At 69.5% G+C, this 13,876-nt stretch overlaps 5 protein-coding genes across 5 annotated transcripts; 4 read left to right on the forward strand and 1 right to left on the reverse strand.

The window, feature by feature from the left end:
- The first annotated feature begins 4,331 nt into the window (after nucleotides 1-4,331).
- EMIHUDRAFT_446630 (hypothetical protein) lies at nucleotides 4,332-6,146 on the forward strand. Its single transcript, XM_005757131.1, is given in 4 exon segments — nucleotides 4,332-4,986; nucleotides 5,156-5,386; nucleotides 5,460-6,024; nucleotides 6,043-6,146. The coding sequence occupies 3 exon segments, from the start codon at nucleotides 4,490-4,492 to the stop codon at nucleotides 5,953-5,955; spliced, it is 1,224 nt and encodes a 407-aa protein (XP_005757188.1). The 5' UTR covers nucleotides 4,332-4,489; the 3' UTR covers nucleotides 5,956-6,024; nucleotides 6,043-6,146.
- A 199-nt stretch (nucleotides 6,147-6,345) lies between these two features.
- On the forward strand, nucleotides 6,346-8,484 carry EMIHUDRAFT_460231 (hypothetical protein). The gene is made up of 7 exons (XM_005757132.1): nucleotides 6,346-6,788; nucleotides 6,855-6,971; nucleotides 7,094-7,223; nucleotides 7,288-7,401; nucleotides 7,495-7,599; nucleotides 7,710-7,866; nucleotides 7,961-8,484. The coding sequence occupies exons 1-7, from the start codon at nucleotides 6,502-6,504 to the stop codon at nucleotides 8,200-8,202; spliced, it is 1,152 nt and encodes a 383-aa protein (XP_005757189.1). The 5' UTR covers nucleotides 6,346-6,501; the 3' UTR covers nucleotides 8,203-8,484.
- A 1,119-nt stretch (nucleotides 8,485-9,603) lies between these two features.
- Nucleotides 9,604-10,164, forward strand: EMIHUDRAFT_44826 (hypothetical protein; the record flags this gene model as incomplete). Its single annotated transcript, XM_005757133.1, has 1 exon — nucleotides 9,604-10,164. A coding segment is annotated over one exon (561 nt), but the record flags the coding sequence as incomplete, so codon positions are not given.
- A 1,583-nt stretch (nucleotides 10,165-11,747) lies between these two features.
- Nucleotides 11,748-12,336, forward strand: EMIHUDRAFT_250461 (hypothetical protein; the record flags this gene model as incomplete). Its single annotated transcript, XM_005757134.1, has 2 exons — nucleotides 11,748-11,960; nucleotides 12,310-12,336. 2 exons carry the CDS (start codon nucleotides 11,748-11,750, stop codon nucleotides 12,334-12,336), a joined length of 240 nt encoding a protein of 79 aa, XP_005757191.1.
- A 114-nt stretch (nucleotides 12,337-12,450) lies between these two features.
- On the reverse strand, nucleotides 12,451-13,850 carry EMIHUDRAFT_250462 (hypothetical protein; the record flags this gene model as incomplete). Its single annotated transcript, XM_005757135.1, has 4 exons — nucleotides 12,451-12,498; nucleotides 12,723-13,010; nucleotides 13,319-13,402; nucleotides 13,524-13,850. Coding segments are annotated over 4 exons (747 nt in total), but the record flags the coding sequence as incomplete, so codon positions are not given.
- Nucleotides 13,851-13,876: the final 26 nt, after the last annotated feature.

Consider the following 13,876-nt stretch of genomic DNA (forward strand, 5'->3'; position numbering starts at 1 on the left):
GCACGGCGCTCGGTAGCAATCACGCCAGGAGGCAGTGGGGGGCGCACGGCGCCGGCGCGCTCGAGCTGCTCGTCGCGTTCATCGGGGAGCGGGCTCGTGCTCTTCGCAGTCTCTTCGGCCCGCGGCGGGTGCGCTTCACGGCTTGGCTCGACGCCAGCGAGGCCTCAGCCGACAACGTTTTCGTGTGGGGCGCCAACCGGAGCAACGCCTCGCTCGACGATGGCCAGTTCATTCTCGGGGGGGGGATGGCACAGAAACTCGGGCAGCAGCGCCCCGGACTCCTCGGCATAGTGACCACGCCCGTAAGCGGCATCCCCAGCCTGCCGGACGCCGGGCTGGCGACGTGGGGCTGGCTGGGATCGGCTACAGTGCCACGCGCTGCTGCGACACTTTCCCACCGCCTCGCTCCTGCCGCTGCTGGCTCCGCAGCGGTCGCCCCGCCACGCCGCGCCGCCGGCCACCGCCTCGCTCCTGCCGCTGCTGGCTCCGCAGCGGTCGCCCCGCCACGCCGCGCCGCCGGCCACCGCCTCGCTCCTGCCGCTGCTGGCTCCGCAGCGGTCGCCCCGCCACGCCGCGCCGCCGGCGCCGGCTCGGGCGGTGGCGCCGGCGGTCGACACGGGAGGCCTCCGCCCGCGCCCCCGCTCGACGAGGGCGACGCCGCCCCGCTCGGCACTCCTTCGGCTCCCACGGCGGCACCGGCGGCGGCTGCCACCCCCTCGCCCCCCAGCCCCGGCTACGTTTCGCTGGCGCCCCCGCTGCTCCAGGCGGGCGACGACGACCCGGCGGCAGCCAAGCTGGCGCTCAAGACGACCGTGCTCGGCGAGGTGGCGCGCGGCGGGCTGCGCGGGCGCGAGCGTCGCTACTTCAAGCTCGTTCGCACCGTGGCGCATCATCGCTGCACGCCGACGTGCCTCGGCCCGCTGGTGCGGCTGCGCGGCGCGGGAAAGCGCAAGCGTGACGACGGCGACGGCGGCACGGGCGTCGCGGGGCAGCGCTACCGCAAGCGCTCCTGCCGCTTCCATTTCGGCGACTTTGACGAGGTTGCCAAGTGCGGCGCCGGCAAGCAGCTGCACGCGGAGCCGCGGCTCGAGGGCTCGGCCGAGCACCCGCGCGTGGCGGGGCCTCGCGCGAACCCTTTCCTCATCCAGCACATCCGGTGCGTGCTCGAAGACTGGGGCGGCAACTCCGACACGCAGCTCGTCCTCGAGGAGAAGTGCGAGGCGCTCGACCGCTATCTCAACGAGTACTGCTGCAAGGGCGCCGCTTCGACCGACGATCTGATCAAGGTCTACGCCGACCTCGCAAAGGCCGCCGACGCAAACTCGAGCGTGCGCGCGCTGGCGCGCTCGCTGCTCCGCCGCGCTGTCGGGATGGTCGACTGGCCGGTGCACTGCTGCGACGTCATCCTCCTCGGCATCCCCCTCGTCCGCTGCACGCGCCGCCACAACTTCTGCGGCCTCAGCGGGTGGCGCATGCTCGACAGAGACGCGACGGACGAGGAGGCGCCGCTCGCCAAGAAGACGCCGCTGCAGCGCTTTCTCTCCCCCGAGCGTCGCGCCGAGGCGCCGCACATCTCGCTCTTCGACTGGGTCTCGCGCTGCGGCGACAAGTGCGGCTGCGGCCACTCGCACTTCCCCGTCTTCACCGGCCACCTCTGCTTTCCGAGCTGGCCGCTTGAGGAGGAGTACTGCCGGGACCAGCTACGGATTCACGCGCCGGGGCACTGGCTCGTGGCTGACGACCTCAAGTCCGGCTGCAGCTCGTTTCGCGAGGCCTTTGGAGAGTTCTTTGGCGTCGCCGTCGACGCGCTGCCGCCTCCGCCCGGACGCGGCACCGCCGGAGCTGCCACCGGCGCCGGCGCCGGCTCCAGCGCTGCTGCCACCGGAGGCGGCGACGCCGACCGCGGCACCGACGATGCGCCTCGTGCCAAGGTCGGCAACCAGCCGATGGATCTCGAGGCGCCGGCGGCGCCGGACCTCGCCGCGGCCACCCGCTTGCCGTCGCCACCGCCGGGCGGAGGCCGCTACATCGGCACGGTCCGGTGTCGCGCCCCCGACAGCGCCGCGGAGCGGCACGCGCGCCAGCGGGCGACGGACCGCGTGGTGGCGGCGCTGCGGGCCAGGAGAGACGGGTACCTCATCTTCCGCTACCCAGCGGCGGGCCAGCAGGCCGAGCTGGTCCCCCGCTGGCCGCGTGTAGTCCTCTGCGACGACGCAGATGAGGGCGTCGCGATCTACTACGACCTCGGCCTGATGCTCTTTGGCATCTCGCTGCTCCCACTCCATGGAGTGAATGGACAGCGCTTCAGCGCGGCGAAGGCCGAGACGCTGCTGGCCGCCGCTGTCGCGCTCGAGGCTCCGGGCGAGCCGGAGGAGGAGCGGCGCGAGACCCGACAGCTCGCGTCGGACACCCTGCGCGTCTTTGCGCGCAGATGGGGCTCGTCGGAGTGGCCCATGGAGGCGAGGCTGGTGCTCGGCCGCTTCGACGATCTCGTCATGCAGGACATCCGCGAGATCGAGATTGCGCCGGGACTCTACGGCTGCTTCTGCCGCAGCGGCGACTCCGACGAGGTGCTTCTGGGACGTTCAGGGCCGGCGCCGTCGTCGACGCCGCCGGCCTCGATGCCGGCGGCCTCCGGTGGCGCCGCTGGCGATCCCTCGGCGCCGCCAGCTCTGCGGTCTCGCGAGCCCGGCGAGGGCGGCGGCGAGGGCGGCGACGAGGCGCCGGTGGCCTCCGCCTCCACGGAGGGGTATGGCCGCCTGCCGCCGACGCAGCCCTACGCTGGCCTGCGCGCTCCCTCCAACGCGCCGCCAGGCGAGGCTGTACAGCAAGTGGCCGACCCGCGCGCCTCGGATGGCCGGTGCAGGCGGCCGGTGCAGGCGGTTCCGCTGGCGGCCGGCGCGGCGCCGCCCGAGGGCCTGCAGACGGGGCAGGCCTTCCTCCTGCCGGACGACGTTGTCCTCACGGGGCCCGTGTTCGAGTCGGAGGGGCTTCCGCCCGACCCCACCCGCGCCGGCCGCATCCGAATGGTGCGTGAGGAGGTGGAGGGGGCGCGGCGTCGCGCAGAGCGCAAGGCGGCGGCCGAGGCGGCGAAGGCTGCCCGCGGGCGGGCGCGCCCGGGCGGCGGTCACGACGGCGCCTCGCCTGGCGACGGCCTCGCCGCCGGCGGTGCAGGGGCCGCTTGGAACGAGTCTGACTCGGACGGCGACGACAGGGGCGAGTGGAGGCAGGGGTTTGCGGAGGAGGTGGACGCGCAGGCGCGAGCGCTCGGTGAGGCTGGGCTCGAGGCGGCAGCCGACGACGGCGACCTCGGCACCATCGATGCGGAGGACTGCAGGCTTCCCGAGTGGGCTACCTCGTGGCACGACTACGGCATCCAGTGCCTCAACGCGGACGGCGGACCGGTGCTCGACTGGGAGGCGGTGGCGGGGATCGGGCAGGCTCTTGATTCGCTTGCCGGGCGCGAGAAAGCGGGCGAGTTCATCCGCCAGGGCGAGGGCGCGACGCTGCCTCGTCTGCCCTCCTTCTTCCGCGCCAACGCGCTGCAGCGTCTCGCCCTCAGCATCAACTTTGAGGCGCTTCTTGACGCCTGGGAGCGAGAGCGTGCGGCCGAGGCGAAGGGCGGCCTTGCGGAGAACGAGGATGAGTATCCGATTCAGAGCCGGCTCAAGATCTTTGGGACGGCCGGCGTCGGCAAGTCCTTCGTCGTGAAGGTCCGCTTCTCGGCCGCGCCTCGGCCGCGCCTCGGCCGCGCCTCGGCCGCACCTCGGCCGACCTGGGACGGCGCACCTCTCTGGTAGGGAGTAACCCTCTTTGCGCGCCGGCTCTTCAACGACAACCTGGCGGTGATCAACGCCGCCCCCACAGGGTCGGCGGCGGTGCTTAACCCGGGGGGGCGGACGTGGCACTCGATCACGCCGGCCGGCGAGGTGCCGCGCAAGCACCGCGCCACCTTCACAGTCCACGACGCGCCCCTCGGGGCGCAGCCGATGGACCGGCTGCGGCGGCTGACCGGCGAGCGCGGCAGGCGCGCGGCTCGCGTCTTCAACTTGGACGAGGACGGTATGATCTCGTCCGAGGACATCGCGTGGATCGACGCGCGGCTGGGCCAGGCGTGCCTCTCGTCTCTGCCGCCGTCCGCCCGCCAGCTGACTTCGTTTGGCGGCGTCCCCGCCGCCAACTTGTGCGGCGACCACGGGCAGCTGCCCGCCTCCGAGGGTGGCGGCGCGCACCTCGAGCCGGGCTCGTCGCGCGGCCCGATCGCGCAGCGCGGCTGGCAGCTGCGCCGCCAGGGCTTTGACGTGATCGTGCTCGACGAGACCATGCGCCAGGGGCCGGACCAGGCGGCGCTGCTCGCGCGCCTCCTCGCCATCCGCCGCGGCGAGGCGACGCGCGAGCGCTGGCGTCACACAGAGCACGGCGCGTGCCCTCAGGACCGACCGGCCCTCTTCGAATACCATAGGCGACGCAGGAGCACTGGCAGCAGTGCATGTCGCGCCTCTGGCACCGGCTGCCGGCAGCCGAGCGGCAGGCCGCCGCGGGCAAGCGCGTCCTCGACGTCTACGAGACGTGGGCGCCAACCAACGAGATGAACGCGCAGCGGCTGCAGGAGCATCGCAAGGCGACGGAACACCCCGTGTGTGTGGTGCCCTCCGAGACGCAGGGCCAGCCCCCAAAGGGCCCCGATAAGGAGGTTGGCCAGATCCCTCGCACCTTCCTGGGCGCGGTGGGCTCGCCCACCGTGTTGACCAAGAACCAGTGCGTCTTCTTCAAGCTCAACAACGGCGCGCGGGGGACGATCGTCGCCTTCCTCTTCAAGCCCGGCGAGCAGCCTCCGCAGCACTTTCCGGTCGCCGCCGTCGTCAGCTTTCCGGCCTACGACGGCCCCGCTTTCTTTCGCGGCGCTGGCCGCGAGAAGTGGGTCCCCGTTCCAGTCAACCGCAGCTTCAGCAAGGACGAGTCGGGCGCGACGGGCCAGCGCGCCGGGAACGCAGCCTTAGATAAAGAATACAGATCCGTGCATTCCGACTAGCACTCGAGAGCGCACACTGCATTTGGCCGCATCGGCAAAACTCGCAGCCCCGTGAATTCGATGCCCGACTTTGCTCGTCACCGTGAGTGCTCGCGCCCTGACTTTGGTGCAGTGACGATCTAGGCACGCGACGCGCACGGGCGTGCCTCTGCGCGCGGGGTACGCGACGGTCGCGCACAAGACCCAGGGGGGGAGCTTCGGCGACAGCAAGGACGTCGAGTTCATGATCGCGCACGTCGCCAACCACATCTCGATGGAGAAGCTGTTCCTCGGCCTCATTTACACGCTCTTCTCGCGCGTCGAGAAGGACTCGGACTGGGCGCTGGGCGAGGCGATCGACGCCGACCGGATCACGTGCGGGGCTCTGTGTTCCTGGCTCGCGACGCGTGTCGCTTGAGCTCCCCCCCCCCCCCCCCTTCCGTCGCAGGTACGTCAACAGCGCGCCCGGCATGGCGAGCCGGCGGTGGGAGGACGCGCGGCTGAAGATGGCGAGCGCGCACACCGAGCGCAAGTATGCACACCTCAAGAGCTTGGCGGCCTTTGTCCGCCAGCTCAAGGCGTGGGACGAGGCGTGCGCCGACGGCCGCTCGTCGTGCTGGTTCGAGACGGAGGGCGACCTCCCGCGGCTGGCCGGGGAGGCGCTGCTGGCCGAGGCGGCCGCGACGGGCGCGAGGCGGATCGCCTTTGACGCCGTCGCGGCGCGTCTCGAGGCGACCGCGGCGCCGCCGCCGCCTCTCGGCACCGCCTTGGCCGCGTGGCCCACGGGGTGGGGCATCGAGGAGGCGACGGGCAACTTCTGCGGGCTGGCGCACTGGGCTGTGGAGGTGTGGCACGCGGCCGGGTCGGTCGACGCGAGCCGGTGGCAGGTCGAGGCTGACGGAGGGCGCCTCTTCTTTGTGCGGGTCGCGGGAAAGGCCGCATAATCGCGCTCTCCGCCGAGGCCCGCCTCGGCGACGGCGCTCGCCGCGCAGCAGCAGCAGCACCAGCAGCAGCAGCAGCAGCAGCAGCAGCAGCAGCACGTGATTCTTGACACATGATTACACTACACAGTCCTCCCTTCGGTTGTCGTTTCGAAGCTGTTTTTTTCTTCTATCGCAGCGCACTCGCATCTGTGAGCCTAGCGCAGCGCGAACTCGCCGTCTGGGCCTAGCGCAGCGCGAACTCGCCGTCTGAGCCTAGCGCAGCGCGAACTCGCTCTGAGCCTAGCGCAGCGCCTCGGAAAACACCATTTTGGCTCGCCAACAAGCCCTCCGCGCCCCCACACCGTTAGGATAATACTTTTTCCCCCACCCCCCTGTCGTTGGCTGATTACGGCCGGGCGAGCACCCGGGGGGCTCGCAGCAGCGGCGAGCACGCTCGCAGCAGCGGCGAGCACGCTCGCAGCAGCGGCGAGCACTAGTAGCGAGCGCACCTCGCAGCAGCGCACGCTCCAGCAGCGGCGAGCACTAGTAGCGAGCACGAGTAGCAGCATGCCCTTGATGCAGAGGCTCCGCACGGAGCTCTTCGCCCTCAAAATGGCGCTCCGAATGGCTCACCAGTACCTCTTCGATCCCAGCCTCCGCGCTGTCTCTTCAATCCGCCAATTCTTCACCATGTTCGGCCAAATCGCGTACGAAGCGGTTACGAACAATGGGAAGACGGTCGAGGAAGTCGCAGTGGAGGCCCTCGGCAAGGACCGGAACGCGCTGAGCGGGAAGGTGGCGATCATCACGGGAGCGAACAGCGGCCTCGGTCTGCAAAACGCGCGTGTCCTCATGTGCGTGCGGTCCTGAGGCCAGCTTCCCTTGTTTCGAGGCTAACTACGGTTCTGGCGTTCGAGTAGGCACTACGGCTGCACGGTCATTTGGGCTGTCCGCAACCTCGAGAAGGCTCAGAAGGCCCTCGACAAGCTCGACTCGGGTGAGGGCACGCACACCTGCGAGGACGGGCACGTCCACAGGTCCGACCTACCCGGGACAGGTCCATCGCCTCTCGAGCGCACGAGCGTGCCAGCCTCCCGGGTAGTAACAGCCACATAGACACAGGCACCACGCTCACCGAAACAACCTCACTCGTTCCGAGGTGCTGCGGCAAGACCACCGGCAAGGCGATCCTGCTGCAGGTCGACATCTCCGACCTCACCACCGTCAAGCCGTTCGTCACCGACTTTCTCAAGCTGGGGCTGCCGCTGCACTACCTCATCCTGAACGCGGTGCGACCACCCGCGTGGTAAGACTCCTGCGTCGAGTCTCGCGAGCGCACCGTTGCGATGGTAGGGAATCATGGCGCCGCCCCAGTGGGAGCCCTCCAAGCAGGGGTACGAGTCGATGTTTGCGACCAACAACCTGGGCCACTTCCTAATGTCGGAGCTTTTGCTGCCAAAGATCGAGGAGCCCTCCTCCCGCCGTTGCCGCCGCCGCCGCCCTCACCCCTCGCGCCACCGAGACCGCCCCGCCGTGAGTCGAGGAGACCCGATGTCGCAGGAGACCGCCAAGACCGCGACCGAGGCTCGCATCGTCATCCTCTCGTCCGCCGCCTGCACCATGTGCACCTCCATCGACCTGAGCAAGTGCCCCGTGCCCAAGGAGGCGCGCCGCCATCACACGCGACGGTTGCGATGCGCCGCCAGCGCTCCCGCAAGTCTCCACGGGGCGGGCGCGCATTGACCCCGCCCGCGTCCCCGGCCGCGCTGACGCAGGAGTACCACGAGCTCGGCACCTATGCAGTCACCAAGGCGATCGACGCCTTCCACGCCCGCTACCTGCAGGAGAAATACCGCGGCGCCAACATCTACGCGTGCGCCGTCCACCCCGGCGTGATCGAGACCGGCCTGCTCGCCAAAAACGAGGGGATGGGCACGTTCTTCCCTCCGCCACCTTCCCCGCCACCCCTCTCCCGACCTCTCTTTCCACCCTCCTCGCCCCCTCCACCCCCGCCTCCCCCCTCCAGGGACGCTCTTCTACAAGTCGCTCTCCTTCGCGCCCTTCCGCAAGAGCATCCCGCAGGGGGCCGCGACGACCATGTTCTGCACGGTCAGCCCGGACGTCCCCAAGCACGCGGGCGACGGATACTTCTTCTACTTCAACCGAGGCCCGCAGAGGGTTCTGGGCGTCGCCGCCCCCGGCTGGGCGGACCACCTCGTGCACGCGTGCGAGGAGCGCCAGCTCGAGCTAGTCAAGCCGTACATGTAGATTTGCGGAGCGTGCGTGTGGGACAAGGCCATCGTCTGAGCGGCGACACAGGGGCCTCGGGCGGCGAGGCGGGAGAAGGAGAGCCCTCGGCGGCTGGGCGTCCCCTCGAGAGCGGTGTCACAGCTCCTCACCCGTCGTCAGCGCTTCTATCCGCGCATGGCACTCTGATGCTGTTGCGAGGCGAGACGGCCGACGCATATTTTAGAGTGGCGCCGCCTGCAGGGCCTCCTCCGAGCCCGAGTCCCGTTTTCTCTGTGCGCTCCGGTTTCCCAACTTTTATGTATCTAGAAAGGAAGTGGGTGCAGATGAAAAGAAAAAAACCCAGACCGTGATACGAGTGGGCTGCGCTAGCTACTGCATCTGAGAGCTCGGCCGCGGAAGCGCAGGTCGCGGAAGCGCAGCGTGAGGCGGGGGAGGGCGTCAAGGAGGTGATGATCGCCAACGAAGCAAGACAGCCGAGTGACGACGTCATAGAAGACGAGTCGACAGCGCAGCAGCGTGTGGCCGTCAAGAGTTCTGAGAGAGAGGTGAGCGCAAGCGCTCGTCTCGCACAGAGCCGCCAGCTTCAATCTCCCCGAGCGGCTGACCCTCGGCCTAACTGTCGACGCGATCGAGGAATATATCGCCGGCCTCCCCAATATATCTGCCGTCGAGCAGTGCAACGAGAACCGGCCCACCATCAACGGCGTCCGCGTCCCTGCCAACGCCGCCCTCAACGGCTACGTCAATCAGTGGCTCGTTTCGAGGTTTAGCGAGGCGGACGGAGGCAAGGCGTACTGCGAGACGCTGTACGAGCGCGGCGACCCAGGTGTGGGCGTCGCCACCGTCTTTGTGAGCTGGTTCCTCGAGACGCCGCTCGCGACGCTGGTGGACGCCCTGCGGCAGTACCTGCGGCTCCACCCAGAGCTGCCGCCCGACACCAAGTTCTGGGTCTGTGACTTTGTGATCCGCCAGTCGACGCGGCAGCTCGGCATCTCGATGAACGACGTCAAGCGGCTCGGCGACTGCGTCCGCGCCGTCGGCCACACGGTTCTGCTCATGGAGCCGTGGTACGCCCCAAAGCCGCTGCTGCGCGCGTACTGCATCAAGGAGGTGTTCCACACGCAGGCGTCGGGCGCTCGCTTCGAGGTGGTGATGAGCGCGGAGCAGCAGGCGGCGTTCGAGACGGCGCTGGTGGATGACTTTGAGTCGATCGCGAAGAAGCTGTCCCAGGTGGATGTGCGCAAGGCGGAGTGCCGCAACCCGAAAGACACGGAGCAGATCCTGGGCGAGCTGGAGCGGGAGGTTGGCCTGACAGAGTGCAACAAGGCTGTGTTTGGGCTGCTGCGGGGGGCGCTGGCAGGGCAGGGGAGGGCGGCGCTGGAGCGGATGGAGCCGGCGGAGAGGGCGACTTCGAAGCTGATCAGCAACCTCGGTATGCTGCTGCATGACCGGGGCGACCTAGACGGCGCGGAGGCGCTGTACCGCGAGGCGCTGGAGGCGCAGCGAGAGACGCTCGGCGACCGGCACCCGAACACGCTCACCTCGATCAACAACCTCGGCAGGCTGCTGGCGGCCAAGGGCGACCTGGACGGCGCGGAGGCGCTGTACCGCGAGGCGCTGGAGGGGCAGCAAGAGACGCTCGGCGGCCGGCAACGCTGCTTCGCGAGGCGCTGGAGGCGAGGCGAGAGACGCTCGGCGACCGGCACCCGGAGTACGCTCACCTCGATCAACAACCTCGGTATGCTGCTGTATGACAAGGGCGACCTGGATGGCGCGGCGCCGCTGCTTCGTGAGGCGCTGGAGGCGGGCCGAAAGAAGCTCGGCGACCGGCACCCGGACACGCTGATCTCGATCAACAACCTCGGCCAGCTGCTGGAGGCCAAGGGCGACCTGGACGGCGCGGAGGCGCTGTACCGCGAGGCGCTAGCGGGGCAGCGAGAGACGCTCGGCGACCGGCACCCGCGCACGCTCATCTCGATCAAGTTTGGGGGTCGACTGGCGACGGCAAAAATCCAAGCCCCGCCCCTGGCCACTGTTGAGAGACAAAAATTCAGTGTACATGGGTCTTCCACCCTAGGAACGGACCACGCTCGAAGCACCACCGCCAGGTGCTTGTCGAGCTCGGCTAGATCTCGCTCGTTCTCGGCTAAATCTCGCTCGTTCTTTTTTTTGGAAAACTGTACCCCATGTCCCCCAATGTACCCCACATTCCGCTGACGGCCTTCTATCCCAAGGAAGCCCTCCACTAAGCTCGTCCGCTCGCACTTGCCGCGCCGCATTGCGTTCAGGGGTGAGAGAGGGGCCCATGGCGCGTTCAGGGGTGCGCCTGAGGCGTGTAGACTGCGGGGCGCCGCGATAGCGCGGCGCCGACGATTGTGTCGCTCACTGTCACACCGTCGACACGGTCACAGTGTGTGTGCAGTGCGTCCACTCCGGCGACCGTGACGCCGTCGGTTCTCGCCTATACCGGCTAGTGTGGAGCTCTCAGTGTGGTTGCGTGTTGTACTAGTGATGCTGCACTAGGCGGCCCGTTTCCGCAATCAGGACGCGAATGGAGGCCCAGTCAGCACACAGCAGCTCGGGGTCGGGCAACTCCCAACTGCACATATGCAGAACAGACATCAAGCCTGGGCTAAACCAGGCGTGATTGGTGGAACCACGTCGGTGAAAAACGAAAAATTGCCCCTCGGCGAGACCTCGATAGAGTAGCGCTGAAGGCGCTCTTTTTGATTGAAAATACTTAGCACCCCACGCACGTTCCCCGACGGCCTTTGCCTGACATCCACACGAGGCTTACCATGCACTTTCCTCGTCCGCTCGCGCTTGCCGCGCCGCATTGCGCCCGACTATGCCGCCGCGAGCTGCACGCCTAGACCCCCGCGACGCCTATTGCTCACGGAACCCGCCGCCCCCTCACCACCCCCGGCCACCACGCGATGCGCCCTCTCTCGCCGCGCGAGCAGCTCTGTACCCCCCTCAGCCTCGCACCGCCTGCCTACTCCCGCTCGCAGGTGCAGCTGCTGCCATCGAGGAAGCCGCGAGACGCGTCCGCTGCTGCCCATTCCCCACCCTTGTCAGCAGGCCGCTTAACTCACCCCTCACCGTGCCGCCTGCCCCGGACCTTTCCCCTTCCGCAGGAGACAATGGAGCTCATCCACGCAGCCTTCGGCGCCTCGCCCTCGCCGCCGCCGCCCTCCCCTCCGCCTCCGTCCGTCTCGCCGTCGCCGCCGCCGTCGGCCCCGCCGTCGGCCCCGCCGGGGTACCCTCCCTCGCCGCCGTCCGCATCACCGTCGCCGCCGCCGCCTCTGCCCCCCCTTCCGCCCCCCCTTCCGCCCCCCTCACCGCCGCCTCCCTCGCCGCCGCCGTCCGCATCACCGTCGCCGCCGCCGCCTCTGCCGCCGCCTCCGTCCGCCTCGCCGTCGCCGCCCCCCCTTCCGCCCCCCCTTCCGCCCCCCCTTCCGCCCCCCTCACCGCCGCCTCCCTCGCCGCCGCCGCCGTCGGCCTCGCCGTCGCCTCCGCCACTACCGCCGTCCGACACATGGGAGTGCTCGGCAGGGACAGGAATGTCTCTGACGCAGGACGCCAGCACCGGCGACACCGTCATTGTCGTCAGTTGCTACGTCGAAGGTCTCAAGGTGGGCGACTTCATCGCCCTGAACGGGGCCAATTACGAGGTGGTCGGTCTCGCAGTCCCCTCCGGCAGGCGCCGCCTCACCGCGGCACTGCCAATCACGCTGGCTACAGCGCTGACCGGTGCCGTATCTTCTGGCGATTTGGTCCAGGCCGTTCGCTCCGCCTCGCCGCCGCCACCGCCCCCCTCGCCGCCGCCGCCGTCGGACGATGACGGTGCGACCAATCCCCTCGCTCCCAACGCGCCTCACACTGCCCACCCATGTGCAGCACCCTCGCTCACCTCAGACGCACTGCCGACCTCTATCCCCCCCGACGCCACAGATGAAGAAGACGAGGATGAGGACGACGACGACGAGGACATGTGGGGCGATGACGACGAGGGCGACGACGACGCAAAGTTCACCGGCTTCACCGCGTAAACTTGCGAACCGGCCCTCGCCCCGGCGTGTGGCGCAAGATCGTCCGCACGGCATCTCGCCGTGTGCGACTGAGGAGTGCGTGTGCGAGTTCCTCGCCTAGTCGCGCGAGAGGCTCTGTTCCAGCCAGGTGTCCCTGACGTCTCTCTGAGAGGCCAGTGAGGTGATCCACAAGTGGCTGTGGTGTCTCAGTACGTACATACAGAGTATACAGTACTTACTCCGCACGCTTAACCGCATGCAGGTTGGCCCCCCCAATAAACCCCTCTCGTACAAGTCGCATGCTGGTGCTTCGATGGCGCCTAACTATCTGGCCGGCCGAGCGGCCGCCTCCTCCTCCCCGCTGGCGGCAGCGGCCGGGCCGGCACGGCGCGCGGCGGCCAGCTCCGCGTTCAGCCGCTCGATGGCCTCGTCCCGTTGCGCGAGCGCCTCGCGCAGCTCGCGCGCCTCCGCCCACATGTTCGGCTCCTCCCCCCGCTCGATGTGCACCAGCAGCGAGCAGAGCCGGATCTGCGTGCCGAGGCGGCTGCGCAGCGAGAGCGAGCGGTAGCCGGGCCGGAGCGCGCCCAGCACGACCGCCTCGTACGCCACGACTGTCTCGCCGTCGTGCACGCACGCGCGCAGCACGGTCGCGCGCGGCTCGGCGGCGAGGCAGTGGAGCGTGGAGTGGCGCGCCGACTTGCCGGCGGCGGAGGCGGAGACGGTGGCTCGCTGCGCCGGGCGCGCGGGCAGGGGCAGCGTGCGGCTGACGCAGCAGAAGCCGCCGATGGCGTGCAGCTCCACCGAGATGGTGGCGTTGTTGATCGGGCCCGCCGGGTCGGGCGGCGCCGACGCGCCGCTCAGCGCCGACTCGTAGGCGTGGTGCGGCGCCGCCTCCAGCGCCGGGCGCTGCTCCCTCCGCGTGGGGAGGCGGTGGAGGGCGAGGAGGCGCACAGAGAAGCGCTGCAGGTTCGGCCGGAAGGGCGGCCACTCCGCGCCGCCCCCGCCGCCGCGCAGCTCCGGCGGCTTGAGCACGTAGCCGAACCTAATCTCGGGTCGTCTCGGGTCATCTCGGGTGCCCTCGGAGGCAGCAGCGGCTTGAGCACGCAGCCGAACCCGTTGTCGAGCGCGAAGAGGGCGCGGCTGATCTGGACGGGCGTGTCGTTCGTCTGGTAGTTGAGCGACACCATCTGCGCGCCCATCCGCCAGGAGGGGAGCGGGTCCATGTTGTCCGACGTGACGCGCGTGCCCGCCTAAGGACATGTCTCGGACATGTCGTGGACGTGTCCTGGACATGTTGTCCGAGGTGACGCGCGTGCCCGCCGGGTACACGCGCGCCAGCCGCCTCGCAAACAGCTCGTGCGGCGGCCCGTCCTCGCCGAGGCCGTACTGCTCGACGGCCGCCATGCGGTCCTCCGACGCCGAGATGATCGGGATGGGCCACGGGCCGTTGGCCTTGTCGATCGCGCACGAGCGGATCGCGGTCACACGCAGCATCGACGGGTCGACGTACCGCGCGACGCCCTTTTGCCGCTTGGCCAGCTCGACCGGCGTCTTCACCTTGCGGAGCAGCTTGCGCGCGCCGACCTGCAGCACCGAGCTGCGCGGCCGCGAGGAGCCGGGCGCGCCGCCGCTGCTCTCGTACGTCGAGCAGTACGCGCTGG

This window comes from Emiliania huxleyi, assembly GCF_000372725.1.
Source record: "Emiliania huxleyi CCMP1516 unplaced genomic scaffold EMIHUscaffold_928, whole genome shotgun sequence".
Classification (NCBI taxonomy): domain Eukaryota; phylum Haptophyta; order Isochrysidales; family Noelaerhabdaceae; genus Emiliania; species Emiliania huxleyi.

Excerpts from the sequence above, each read along its gene's own strand:
- EMIHUDRAFT_446630 (XM_005757131.1), top strand. The coding sequence starts at position 4,490 with ATGTCGCGCCTCTGGCACCGGCTGCCGGCAGCCGAGCGGCAGGCCGCC. Across the intron at positions 4,987-5,155 it reads GCGACGGGCCAGCGCGCCGG|GCACGCGACGCGCACGGGCG; the intron begins GAACGCAGCCTT and ends GTGACGATCTAG. Across the intron at positions 5,387-5,459 it reads ATCGACGCCGACCGGATCAC|GTACGTCAACAGCGCGCCCG; the intron begins GTGCGGGGCTCT and ends CTTCCGTCGCAG.
- EMIHUDRAFT_460231 (XM_005757132.1), top strand. The coding sequence starts at position 6,502 with ATGCCCTTGATGCAGAGGCTCCGCACGGAGCTCTTCGCCCTCAAAATG. Across the intron at positions 6,789-6,854 it reads CAAAACGCGCGTGTCCTCAT|GCACTACGGCTGCACGGTCA; the intron begins GTGCGTGCGGTC and ends GCGTTCGAGTAG. Across the intron at positions 7,600-7,709 it reads AGTGCCCCGTGCCCAAGGAG|GAGTACCACGAGCTCGGCAC; the intron begins GCGCGCCGCCAT and ends GCGCTGACGCAG.